Source organism: Cricetulus griseus (assembly GCF_003668045.3).
Source record: "Cricetulus griseus strain 17A/GY chromosome 1 unlocalized genomic scaffold, alternate assembly CriGri-PICRH-1.0 chr1_1, whole genome shotgun sequence".
NCBI lineage: Eukaryota > Metazoa > Chordata > Mammalia > Rodentia > Cricetidae > Cricetulus > Cricetulus griseus.
This window is the reverse complement of record NW_023276807.1, coordinates 151,254,442-151,268,383: the sequence shown is the minus strand read 5'-3', so window position 1 is coordinate 151,268,383 and position 13,942 is coordinate 151,254,442. Positions and strand designations below refer to the sequence as shown.

The following is a 13,942-nucleotide window of genomic DNA, read 5'->3' as shown; positions in this document are numbered from 1 at the left end:
AAATTTATGGCAAGCACGTGTTCGGCTGTTATGGCTGCCTAAAGGGGAGCTGGTCCCTTCAAGGGGTCATGCTCTTTCAAACCACCACACCAACCAAGCAGTATTTACATGTAGGAAGTATTTAAATATCTTAGTAACAGTTAGGGCTTCATCTTCTACAAGAAGCAGAATATATGCTATAGCTCAATAGTCACTTTCTCATTTCAGGTTTCCTTTATACCAACGAACCTTTCCAAGCCTCTTAATGCATTCATTAATGCTTCTGGCTCTATATCACTGAAGTTATGTTCAGGAAGCGGTCTCCTGTACCAATTGATTCAAGGGTATTTCCCACTTTAGCTGCTGCTTCTTCTTCTTCTTCTTCTTCTTCTTCTTCTTCTTCTTCTTCTTCTTCTTCTTCTTCTTCTTCTTCTTCTTCTTCATCTTCTTCTTTGTTATTATTATTATTATTATTTTTACTAGTTCAAATTGGGAACAAGATTGCATCACATTTCAATACCTTCTCCCTCCCCCTCCCTCCCCACCCTTCCCCCAAATCCCTACCTGCCCCCCACCTCATCCACCCTTCATTCCCCAGGCAGGGTAGGGCCCTTGATGGTGGCTCCCCAAAGTCCACCACATGATCCCGGGCCAGGCCTAGGCCCTCCCCCATGTGAACAGGCCAAGAGTTCATCCCTTCATGTGGGATAGGCTCTTAAAGTCCCTTCCTAAACCAGGGAAAAATACTAATCCACTACCAGGGGCCCCCTAGAGTGCATAGCCTTTCTAATTGACATCCATATTCCGGGGTCTGGATCAGTCCTGTGCTGGTCTCCCAGACAGCAGTCTGGGGTCCATGTGCGCCCCTTTGTTCAGGCCAGCTGTTTCTGTGGGGTTCACCAGCCTGGTACCGACCCCTATTATCTTCATTCCTCCCTCTGCAACTAGGTTCCAGAGTTCAGTTCAGTGTATATCTATGGGTGTGTGCCTCTATTCCATCAGCCACTGGATGAGGGCTCATATTTGTCTTTTTGTGACTGGGTTACCTCACTTGGGATGGTTTCTTCTAGTTCCGTCCATTGGCCTGCAAATGTCAAGATTCCATTGTTTTTTTTCTGCTGAGTAGTACTCCATTGTGTAAATGTACCACATTTTCTCTATCCATTCTTCTGTTGAGGGGCATCTAGGTTGCTTCCAGGTTCTGGCTATTACAAACCATGCTTCTATGAACATGGTTGAACATATGTCCTTGTTGTATGAAGTGCTTTATTTGGGTATATGCCCAAGAGAGGAATGGCTGGATCTTGAGGTAGACTGATTCCCATTTTTCTGAGCAACCGCCATACTGATTTCCGAAGTGGTCTTACAAGTTTGCACTCCCATCAGCAATAGAGGAGTGTTCCTTTTCCTCCACATCCTCTCCAGCATAGATTGTCATTGGTGTTTTTGATTTTAGCCATTCTGACAGGTGTGAGGTGGTATCTCAGAGTTGTTTTGAGTTGCATTTCTCTGATGGATTTTCATATGTTGAACGATCCTTGCATCCCTGGGATGAAGCCTACGATCATGGTGGATGATTTCCCTGATGTGTTCTTGGATATGATTTGCCAGTATTTTATTGAGAATTTTTGCATCAATGTTCATGAAGGATATTGGTCTGCAGTTCTCTTTCTTAGTTGTGTCTTTTTGTGGCTTGGGTATCAAGGTTATTGAAGCCTCATAAAAAGAGTTTGGCAATGACCCTTCTGCTTCTATTGTGTGGAATACTTTGAAGAGAATTGGTATTAGCTGTACTTTGAATTTCTGGTAGAATTCTGCACTGAAGCCATCTGGCCCTGGGCTTTTTTTGGTTGGCAGACTTCTGATGACTGCTTCTATTTCATTAGGGGTTATAGGTCTATTTAAGTTGCTTATCTGTTCTTGATTTAATTTTGGTGAGTGAAATCTGTCCAGAAAGTTGTCCATTTCCTTTAGATTTTTGAATTTTGAGGAATATAGGTTTTTGAAGTATGATCTGATGATTCTCTGGATTTCCTCTGTGTCTGTTGTTTGTTGCCCTTTTCATTCCTGATTTTATTAGTTTGCATGTTCACTCTCTGTTGTTTGGTAAGTTTGGATAAAGGTTTGTCTATCTTGTTGATTTTCTCAAAGAACCAACTCTTCGTTATATTGATTCTTTGTATTGTTCTCCTAGTTTCCATTTTATTGATTTCAGCCCTCAATTTGATTATTTCTGGGCGTCTACTCCTCCGAGGTGTATTGCTTCTTTGTTTTCTAAAGCTTTCATTTGTGCAGTTAATTCTCGAGTGTGATTATTATTCTCTTTCTTCATGTGGGCATTTAGTGCTATGAATGTTCCCTTAGCACTGCTTTCAGAGTATTCCATAGGTTTGGGTATGCTGTGTCCACATTCTCATTGAATTCTAGGAAATCTTTAATTTCTTTTTTTATTTCTTCCTGGACCCATGAATTGTGCAATTGGGTGTTACTTAATTTCCATGAGTTTGTAGGTTTTCTGTAATTCATGTTGTTGTTGAATTGTAATTTTAAAGCATGGTGGTCTGATAAGATTTGCTATGTTGCATAAGTATGTGGTCGATTTTAGAGAAGGTTCCATGTGGTGCTGAGAAGAAGGTAAATTGTTTTGTATTTGGATGGAATGTTCTATAGATGTCTGTTAAGTCCAATTGTGCCATAACTTCTATTAGTTCCTTTGTTTCTTTGTTAAGTTTCTGTCTGGTGTTCCTGTCCAGTGGTGAGAGTGGGGTGTTGCAGTCTCCCACTATAAGTGTGTGAGGTTTTATTTGTGATTTGAGTTTTAGTAATGTTTCTTTTACAAACGTGGATGCCTTTGTATTTGGGGCATAAATCTTGAGAATGGAGAGTTCATCCTGATGGATTTCTCCTGTGATGAGTAGGAAGTGACCTTCATCTCTTTTGATTGATTTTAAAGTCCAATTTATTGGATATTAGGATTGCTACCCCTGCTTGTTTCTTGGGTCCATTTGATTAGAAAATCTTTCCCCAACCTTTAATTCTTAGGTACCGTCTGTCTTTGAAGTTGATGTGTTTCTTGTATGCAGCAAAAGGAAGGATTTTGTCTTCTTATCTATTCTGCTAATCTGTGTGTTTTTATAGGCGAGTTAAGACCATTAATGTTGATGGATATTAATGACCATTTATTGTTCATTCTTGTTTGTTTTTGATTTGGTGATGGTGGCGAGATTATGTGTGGGATTCTATCCCCTTTTCCTTTTGGCTGTTGGTAAAGTGGGGTTATCTATTGCCTATATTTTTCTGGTTGTAGTTAACTTCCTTGGGTTGCAGTTTTCCTTCCAGAACATTCTGTAGGGCTGGATTGGTGGATAAGTATTGTTTGAATCTGGTTTTGTCATGGAATATCTTCTTTTCTCCATCTATATTGATTGAAAGCTTTGCTGGGTATAGTAGTCTGGGCTGGCATCCGTGGTCTCTTAGTGTAGGTAGAATATCTATCTAGGACCTTCTGGCTTTCAGAGTTTCCATGGAAAAGTCAGGTGTGATTCTGATAGGTTTGCCTTTATATGCTACTTGACCTTTTTCCTTTGCTGTTCTTAATATTTGCTCTTTGTTCTGTATGTTTGGTGCTTTTATTATTATGTGATGAGGAGACCTTATTTTTTTGGTTCAGTCTATTTGGTGTTCTGTAGGCTTCTTATATTTTCATTGACATGTCTTTCTTTAGGTTTGGAAAGTTTTCTTCTATGATTTTGTTGAATATGTTTCCTGAGCCTTTGAGTTGGATTTCTTCACCTTCTTCTATACCTATTATTCTTAGGTTTGGTCTTTTCACGGTATCCCATATTTCTTGGGTATTTTGTGTTAGGGATTTGTTATATTTTGTGTTAGGGATTTGTTGGACATAAGATTTTCTTTGGTTGATGAATCTATTTCCGATAGTGTGTCTTCCACTCCTGAGAGTCTGTCTTCCATCTCTTTTATTCTGTTGGTTATGCTTACATCTGTAGTTCCTGATGGTTTACACAGCTTTTCTATTTCCAGAATTCCCTCAGATTGTGCTTTTTTTTTTTTTTAATTTATTTATTAGTTCTAGTTAGGGAACAAGCTTGTTTCACATGTAAGTCTCTTCTCCCTCTCCCTCCCCTCACCCCCATCCATCCTCACCCACCCCCAACCTACCCCCCACTCCATCCACCCACCACTCCCCAGGCAGGGTAGGGCCCTCAACAGGGGCTCTGCAAAGTCCACCAAATCTTCCTGTGCTGGTCCTGGGCCCTTCCCCATGTGTCCAGGGCCAGAGTGTAACCCTTCACATGGGATGGGCTCTCAAAGTCCCTTCTTGCACCAGGGAAAAATACTAATCCACCACCAGAGGCTCCCTGGAGTGCAGAGGCCTCCTTATTGACATCCATGTTCAGGGGTCTGGATCAGTCTTGTACTGGCTTCACAGACAGCATCTGGGGTCGATGTGCTCTCCCTTGTTCAGGCCAACTGTTCTTGTGGGTTTCTCCAACCTGGTACAGACCCCTTCGCTCTTCATTCCTCCTCTCTTCAACTAAATTCCCATTTCAGCTCAGTGTATATCTGTGGATGTTTGTCCATCAGCCACTGGATGAGGGCTCTAGGATGGCATAAAGAGAAGTCATCAATCTCATTTTAGGGGAAGGCTTTTAGGTTATCCTCTCCACCATTGCCTGGATTGTCAGATCGTGTCATCCTTGTAGGTCTCTGGAGATCTCCCTGGTTCCAGATCTCTTCTCGGACCTATAGTGGCTCCCTCTGATATGGTATCTCTCATCCTGCTCTCTCTCCTCTATTCTTCCCCCAACTCAATATTTCTGCCCCTACATTTCCTCTCCTCTACTGCTCCTCTCTTGCTCTTATTGTAGCAGCTCCCTCCCCCCTACCCTCATGCTCCCAATTAGTTCAGGAGTTCATGCCACTTCCATTCCTGGGGACCATTTATCCCTTAGAGTCCTTCATGTTTCCTAGTTTCTTTGGTGAAGAGGATTATAGGCTGGTAATCCTTTGCTCTATGTCTAAAATTCATATATGAATGAGTATATACCATGTTTGTCTTTTGTGACTGGGTTACTTCACTCAGGATGGTTTCCTCTAGTTCCATCATTTGCCTGCTAATTTCAAGATTCCATTGCTTTTTTCTGCTGAGTAGTACTCCATTGTATAAATGTACCACATTTTCTCAATCCATTCTTCAGTTTAGGGGCATCTAGGTTGCTTCCAGGTTCTGGCTATTACAAACAATGCTACTATGAACATGGGTGAACATATATATGTCCTTGTTGTATGAACCTGCACTATTTGGGTATATACCCAAGAGAGGAATGGCTGGATCTTGAGGTAGACTGATTCCCATTTTTCTGAGCAACTGCCATACTGATTTCCAAAGTGGTCTTACAAGTTCGCACTCCCGCCAGCAATGGAGGAGTGTTCCTTTTTCGCCACATCCTCTCTTGCATAGATTGTCATTGGTGTTTTTGATTTTAGCCATTCTGACAGGTGTGAGGTGGTATCTCAGAGTTGTTCTGAGTTGCATTTCTCTGATGGCCAATGATTTTGAGCACTTTCTTAAGTGTCTTTCAGCCATTTCAGATTCCTCTGTTGAGAATTCCCTATTTAGTTCTGCACCCCACTTTTTAATTTCATTGTTTGGTGTTTTGGTGGCTAGCTTCTTGAGCTCCTTATATATTTTGGAAATCAGTCCTCTGTCAGATGTGGGATCGGTGAAGATCTTTTCCCATTTTGTGGGTGGTTGTTTTGTCCTACTGACTGTTTTCTTTGCCTTACAGAAGCTTCTCAGTTTCAGGAGGTCCCATTTATTAATTGCAGACCTCAATGTCTGTGCTACTGGCGTAAAGTTCAGGAAGCGGTCTCCTGTGCCAATTTGTTCAAGGGTAATTCCTAATTTCTCTTCTAGAAGATTCAGAGTGGCTGGATTTATGGTGAGATCTTTGATCCATTTGCACTTAAGTTTTGTGCATGGTGACAGGTATGGATCTATCTGCAATTTTCTGCATGTCCGAATCCAATTGTACCAGCACCATTTGTTGAAGATGCTATCTTTTTTCCATTGTATAGATTTAGCACCTTTGTCAAAATAAGGCATTCGTATGTGCGTGGGTCAATATCAGGGTTTTCAATTCGATTCCATTGGTCTATCTGTCTATTTTTGTGCCAATACCAAGCCGTTTTCAGAACTATGGCTCTATAGTAGAGCTTGAAGTCGGGGATGGTGATACCTCCAGAAGATCCTTTATTGTAAAGAGTTGTTTTGGCTATCCTGGGTTTTTTATTTTTCCATATAAAGTTGAGTATTGTTCTTTCAATGTCTGTGAAAAACTTTGTTGGAATTTTGATGGGGATTGTGTTGAATCTGTAGATTGCTTTTGGCAGGATTGCCATTTTTACTATGTTAATTCTACCTATCCAAGAGCATGGGAGATCTTTCCATTTTCTGGTATCTTCTTTAATTTCTTTCTTTAAATTCTCAAAGTTCTTATTGTACAGGTCTTTCACTTTTTTGGTTAGTGTTACCCCAAGATATTTTATGTGGCTTTTGGATATTGTGAAAGGTGATGTTTCCCTGATTTCTTTCTCATTGGATTTATCATCTGTATATAATAAGGCTACTGATTTTTTTGAGTTAATTTTGTATCCTGCTAACTTGCTGAAGGTGTTTTTCAGCCGTAGGAGTTCCCTGGTAGAGTTTTTCGGGTCACTAATGTAGACTATCATGTCTGCAAATAGTGAAAGTTTGACTTCATCCTTTCCAATTTGTATTCCTTTGATCTTCTTTTCTTGTCTTATTGCTCTAGCCAGAACTTCAAGTACAATATTGAAGAGATATGGAGAGAGTGGACAGCCTTGTCTTGTTCCTGATTTTAGAGGAAACGCTTTGAATTTCTCTCCACTTAGTTTGATGTTGGCTATTGGTTTGGTGTATATTGCGTTTATCATGTTTAGATATGTTCCTGTTATTCCTGTTCTCTCCAAGATCTTTATCATGAAGGGATGTTGGGTTTTGTCAAAGGCTTTTTCAGCATCTAGCTTTCATGCTTTGAACTGTTTCAAGAGCTTCCTTCACTTGTTTGGATGTCTTTTCTTGGGTTTCTTTAGATTCTTTAAGAGATTTGTTTATTTCTTGAATTTTTTGGTTTGTCTTTTCCTCCATTTCGCATAATTTTTTGTTTGCTTTTTCTTCTATTTCTTTAAGGGATTTTCTTGTTTCCTCTTTAAAGGTCTCTATCATCTTGCCGAGATAATTTTTGAGGTCCATCTCTTCTTCATGCTCTGTGTTGGGCTTTTCAGATCTTGCTGGAGTGGAGTCCCTAGATTCTGGTCGTCTGAGAGATTTGTTGATATCTTGTATTTTTTGGTTTGTTTTTTCTTCCATTTCTTTAAGGGATTTTTCTCATGTCCTCTTTGAGGTTCTCTATCATTTTCCTGAAGATGTTTTTAAGGTCATTCTCTTTTGCTTCATCTGCATTGTGATGTTCAGGTCTTGCTGGTGTATGATTCCTAGTCTCCGGTGGTGTCATATTGGGTTTTCTGTTGTTGGATGTGCTTTTACCTTGTCCTCTTCTCATCCTTTCTTCTCGTGGGTGTAGCAGGAGTCTCTTGCTCTCCTGGTGGTTATGGGGCTAAGGTTCCCTTCTGGTAGATGGGATATCCAATACTCTTATGACTGTCCTTTTCTCGTGGATGGAGTTGGAACTGCCACTGGGGCCTCTGGAGGGTCTGGTGTGTCGGATTCCGCCACCGAGTTCTGATCTGGGCCAGTGGATGGAGGCAGAATTGCCACGGGGGCTTAGCTGTATGGGATCCCACCACCAAATTTGGATCCGGTGCACGCTGAGCAGTGACATGTTTTTTACTTTTTGATTTCCTTTTACATTTCTACCACAGTTCTCCCTCCCACCCCTCCTCCAACCCCCTCACTTTTTCCCATCTCCCCTCAACTCTCCCACCCCCCCCCCCCAGTCCATTCTTCCTCATGGGTAAAGGCTCCTATGAGGAGTCAATATAGTCTGGCACAATAAGGTTAGGGGCAGGCCCCCTCTCCCATGCATTAAGACTAGGCATGGCATCCCACCATAGGGAGTGGGCTTCAACAAGCTAGCTCATGTATTGGGATTATATCATGCTCCTACTGCCACTGAGCATGACATTTCACCCTAAGGAATAGGCTCCAATAAGCTAGCTCATGTACCAGGTTTGTATCATGGTCCTCCTGCCAGGGGCCCCTCAGAAAGTCCAAGCTAACAACCGTCTCCCACATATGGAAGGCCTAGTTCGGTTCCCTGGAGTCTCCACAGTTGTAGGTCTAGAGTTCATGAGTTTCCAAGAGCTTTGTTCAGCTGTCTCTATAGATTTATGTTAACCCTTTGATGTTCACAGAAGCTGTTTGAACATAGGTGTTGGCTCATTTTTACAGAAAGGAAATGGAGGCTTAGAGAGCTTAAGTAGTCCAAAGTCATGTAATTTATGAGCCAGGCAGAATAGGACCTTTACCATCCCAGCTCCAGAGTCAGTCATCTTCACCCTGTGTAATAGAACTTCCTATATGTACGTATGGTCTAAATGGCTCTTAGAAAAATGCTTATTCACTAAACACTACTATTGCAGTAGGGTTTCCCATGTGTAACCCAGCTGGACTTCCAGTTTGTGACCCTCCTTAGTTCCCTACGTGCTGAGATGACTGTCACAGGCTGGTATACATGTTTAGCTTGTGATTGCTTTATATTTGTATTATTGTTTTCCCCCTAGATCTTATAAGACCACGAGATACATACCAGTTTTTCGTGGAGCAACATGGTTTGAAAGTTTTTAAAACATTGGATACAGCATTTTTTTCTACTGGAAAATTGGTTTTAGGACCCTATGAAGAAAAAGGAAAGCAGCATGTTGGCCAAGATATATTGGTGAGTATATTTCTCCATTTCTGCTTTTCTAGAAGTACAACTGATTCTTTTTCTCAGATGATGCATTAAAATTCTATTTACTTGGTAGTGACATCTTATTGTTTATTACATAAAGAAATCTTTTCCTTTATTAAATGTGTTTCAGTTAACCAGTCAGTAATTATTTAAAAATACCTGTACTGGGCATAGCACAACCTTAGGTTCAGTGGTTTATGGTGTCATTGTTTCTTAAGAGAATCTTAGAATATAGATTTGCTAATAAAATTGAATTTTAGAGCTGAAGATTATGGAGGTTATGTCTTGTGAACTTCTGTAATCATATGGTTGAGGATCAGAATAGTTAAAAAATGACTTAACTAGTTAAGAGTGCCCTTCAGACAAAGGGCTAGCTGCTCCATTCAGTACCAATAGGCTATTGTACTTGACAGGGTCTGAAGTTACAATGAGATTTATGATGAGTTGGTATGTCTCACTCTTTTCCTTCCTCTCTCCCTTCTTCCTTTCTTCCCTTCCTCCTTTCTTCCTAGCCCTTTGTCTCAGTATCTGCTGTATACACATGTCTGCTGTGCATGTTCTTGAGTGGTAATAACTTTCCTTATCTCTGGTTCATCATTCCTGTTGACAAGTGTGTTATCCAGAAAACATGTAGCCTTTGAAGAAGCTTGTATAACATTTCTCTTTTTTTAGTAAAGTTTACTGGTAATGCAGTACTGAATTTTCATGACATTGAATGAACAAAATTGAATTCATATTAGTTTTCTATTATTGACCTAACAAAGTACCACATACTAGTGGCTTAAAGCAGTTACCTTCAATTATCTCTCTTTGCATAGTTATACATGTGACAGGCTTGATTGTATAGTATATTTGTTCAGAGTATCACAGGTCTGTAATTAAGATGTTGACAGGTTTGCTTCCTTTCCTGAGGATGACTCTGTCCACTTCCCCCCAGTTTTATTGGCATTGTTGGGAGAATTCAGTTCCCATGTGGTTATAGAACTGGCATTCTCATTTTTCTCAGGAGGTTGGCATCTTTTACAAATAGCCTGATCCTTGGCTTGTGGCTCCTTCTTACCACCAGGAAGAGGAGAAAAACCTTATGATTAAAATTGCTTTTCTGCCTCATTTTTCTATTACCCCCCTCTTGCTCTGTGTGTGTGTGTGTGTGTGTGTGTGTGTGTGTGTGTGTGTGTGTCTGTGTGTCTGTGTGTGTCTGTGTGTGTCTGTGTGTGTGAGTCTGTGTCTGTGTTAGGATATATTTGTATAGGGGTTGGTGGATGGTATGAGGGAGTTATCTTTAAGGGTATGTGTGTTTAGATGGGATTCAGTTGAAATTAAGGATTACTCCACATCTCAAGGTTCTTTTGCCACATAGGATTTATTTCCAGGTTCTGCAGATTAGAATACAGACATCCATGAGGAGTCATTATTTTGCCTGTTGAATTTCAGTAGTATATTTGTTGTGGTTCAATTTAAAATGAGATTTTTATTTTTAATTTTACAGGTTTTTTATGTTAACTTTGGTGAACTTTTATGTACCTTACATGAAACACCATATATGATAACTACTGGTGATTCATTCTATGTTCCTTCAGGTAAGAACAAGGAAAGCATTTTGATTCATATTGTTACAATGTCTGTATAGTTGCTAATGAATGTGGGAGCTACAGTGGTCAAAATGAACTACCATGTTATTGATGCCAAAGCAGTTTGGTACATATTTTCCTTTCATTTTATCATTAAGTAAGTATATGTTAGTGTTTGGATGTGTGAAATTCCAACATGTTTGTTGCTAAATAATAAAAACATTAAGTTGGGTTGCCTTCCCAGCAATAAGGGAAGTTATTTCCTATGACATTATATAGCCCTTTTTAGTTGTTTAACTATACAGACCAGTGTACTATTAAAAGATTACAAGTAATCTGTAATAGGTATTTTAATTTATTTGCTTGCTTATTCCTTCAGTCTGTAAATATGAGTAGCAGTGTACTGTGGTGCCAAGTATTGCTCCTTAGGTTTGGGATAAATAAATGGAAAAGAGAAAAATCCTTATGTTTACAAAACTCACATTGTGGTGAAGGCAATAGCAGCTATATTTATATACATTTGTCTTACGGTGCTGGGACTTGAACTGAGGTCCTTTTCTTATTACTGGGCAAGTGCATAGTGAGTGCATCCCCATCCCTAGCACTGTAATTACTGTGTGCTAGCACTGCTGTGGAAATGCTATTAATTCTGTTAGTTTTTATGAATACCAGTTTCTAATATAAAGTCACAGTAATAATATTTAATGCACGTAAACCTGGCATATGTGACACTATCCATCTGACACTCTGTTATATTACCTAATAGATTAAAAGCAGTATTTGCCTTTTAACATTATTTTATATAACATTGCACCTTTTATCCTATGTATGTATGTATGTATGTATGTATGTATATATGTATGTATGTATGTATATATGTCTGGTTTATAGGAACCTACAACATTTCTAAAGATCATTTATACATTGGTTTCAGAATGGTTTTCTCTTGCACACATTTCTAATTAACTCTGCCTTTATTAGAGCATGATGGGAAATTTCTGTTCTTTCAGATCCTCTCTGAATCAGTAGGTGGTTATTAACTTTGGTGTCTTTGTATTCATGCAATTAAAATTAAATAAAATAAGTTACTTTAAGTTAGATAAATTGTTTCTGTTTTATATTATATGCAGTATGTGACAAGTGGTGAAGAAATACTCAAAAAGAAATTATGCTTATGGAAACAAATATATCTTTTTGTTACTTGAAATAATTATATTTTTTGTTACTTTACTTTTAGGTAATCATTACAACATTAAAAACCTCTTGAATGTGGAAAGTTGTCTTCTTTTTACTCAAATAAAGAGATGAAATAAGTGTATCTGTATAAAATAAGTTGTTTATTGTAAATTTTTGTAACTATGATTATTTTAAAATAAAACTTTTATTTAGTTTTGAGTAAACTTGAATTAGATAATCATTTCATCCTCCTGGTTAAACATTTCATGATCTTGCATGAATTCACATACTACCTTTAGAATTGCTGGTATTGTTTTAATAATATTGAAAAACCCAAAATCACTGTTACTAAATATAAAACACATCTGCTGTAAAAGAGCTGATTAATATGTCTACTCATTTACAATAGTTGGTTCCAAATATTAAATTTAAATCATTGGTCATTGAATAATCTAGTAGAAAGCTGAGGTAAATGTGCTGAATTAATTTAAATGGGCTATTGTAACAAAGTGTTTTAAAACAATGAAATCTGGTTTTATGTATTTTTTTCCTCAGTTATTTGAGGCTTGAAGTGCAAATTCAAAGTGTCATCAGGGCAATGCTCACTTCTGTAGAAGGGACTCATTTCTTCTTTTTACTATTTAATTTGGTTCCTGTCTTCTTTGGCTTTCCTTGTCTTGTACCCTAAACACTTCAGTCTTTACCTCTTATCAAATGTCTCAGTTACTTTTCTGTTGCTATGATAAGACACCATGACCAGTGCAACTTATATAAGAACGTGTTTATTTGGGGCTTACAGTTTTATAGGGTTAGAGTCCATGACTATTTTACAGGGCGAGTTTAAATCTAGATCCATAAGCATAAGGCAGAGAGAGCTAACTGAGAATGCCGTGTGCTTTCGAAACCCCTGGGCCAAGTCCCAGCAACACACCTCCTCCAACAATGCCACACCTCATAATCTTTCCTAAACAGTTCCACCTTTGAGCAGCCGTGCAGATTACTTCTGCACTTAGCCTGTGGCTCATTAAATACTCACTGATTGCATGGGGCAGTTGATAATGGACCAGTATCCCTGCATGGTGATAAACACATACCTCACCAGGATGAGGTTGGGAATTGTCTAGGCCCAGATTGTACTTTTAATAGTTATTTTCTTAAAAGTTTGGCCTTTTCTTTGTAATCCTGGAGTAGCATTTGCTTATTAAGTATCTATCTTATGGAAGTAGAAGATGAGAAGTGGAAGTCTGAGAAATAAGTGCATTCAAAGTAAGAACCTATTGCTGAAGACTCCCCACCATTTCAGATACAAGATTTGGAGGAATCAAGCTGGAACTGATATAGAAGCCTTGTCTGAAGACTATAGCTCTCATAGTACCAAGAGGAGCCATGTAAGTTGCCAAGGGAGAAATGTAATCAGTAGTCCTATCTAGCTGTAAAGCCAACAAATCACAACCATAACCAGCATGGCATGGTACTTCAGTAGTGGCACTTGTATCCTGAGGATACCCAACAGCTTTATTCCCACAACACTAAGCAGTTTCTAATTTCTACTTTATTTGCATTGTTTGTGGTTTGTATTTTCTCATCCTAAAATGCTTTATGAATACAAAGGTTTTAAAATTGTTCTTTCACTATTCTCTTAGGATTTATTTCTATTCTGTAATACAATACCACAAACAAACAACATGAGGAGAAAATGGTTATTCTACCTTACACTTCCAGTAACAGGCCATCACTGAGGAAGGTGAAAGCAGAAACTCAAGCAAGGCAAGAACCTGGAGAGGGAAGAACTGAAGCAAGAATACTCGAGGAGTGTTGCCTACTGGCTTGTCACCTCTTGGCTTGCCCCCCTTTCTTTCTTTCTTTCTTTCTTTCTTTCTTTCTTTCTTTCTTTCTTTCTTTCTTTCTTTCTTTCTTTCTTTCTTTCTTTCTTTTCTTCCTCCCTCCCCCTCTTCCCCCTCCTCTCTCCCTCCCTCTCCCTCCCCTCCCTCCTCCTCTCCTCCTCCTCCTCCCTCCCTCCCTCCCTTCCTTCTTTTGAGACAGGATTTCTCTGTGTAACCCTGGCTGTCCGGGAATTCTCTGTGTAGACCACGAGGCTGGCCTTAAACTCATAGAGACTCACCTGTATCTGCCTCCTGAGTGCTGGGATTAAAGGTGTGGGCTACCACTGCACGACTCAGCCCATTTTCTCTTTCTTTTAATTTAATTTTATTTAATTAACAATTTTTCATTTATTTTACATACTGGCCACAGTTTCCC

At 39.2% G+C, this 13,942-nt stretch overlaps 1 protein-coding gene across 4 annotated transcripts in view; it reads left to right on the top strand.

The window, feature by feature from the left end:
* Positions 1 to 13,071, top strand: part of Cenpc (centromere protein C) — a 52,492-nt gene extending 39,421 nt beyond the window's left edge. For 3 of the 4 annotated variants that reach the window (XM_035452723.1, XM_027390977.2, XM_035452724.1), the window contains 3 exons: positions 8,767 to 8,921; positions 10,426 to 10,516; positions 11,745 to 11,831. In XM_035452723.1, the coding sequence (XP_035308614.1) occupies positions 8,767 to 8,921; positions 10,426 to 10,516; positions 11,745 to 11,815 (317 nt within the window). In that variant the 3' untranslated portion in view covers positions 11,816 to 11,831. Of the gene's footprint in view, positions 1 to 8,766; positions 8,922 to 10,425; positions 10,517 to 11,744; positions 11,832 to 12,986 lie in introns of those variants that run through there. The other variant, XM_027390978.2, reaches the window with a different exon arrangement.
* The last annotated feature ends 871 nt before the right edge of the window (positions 13,072 to 13,942 follow it).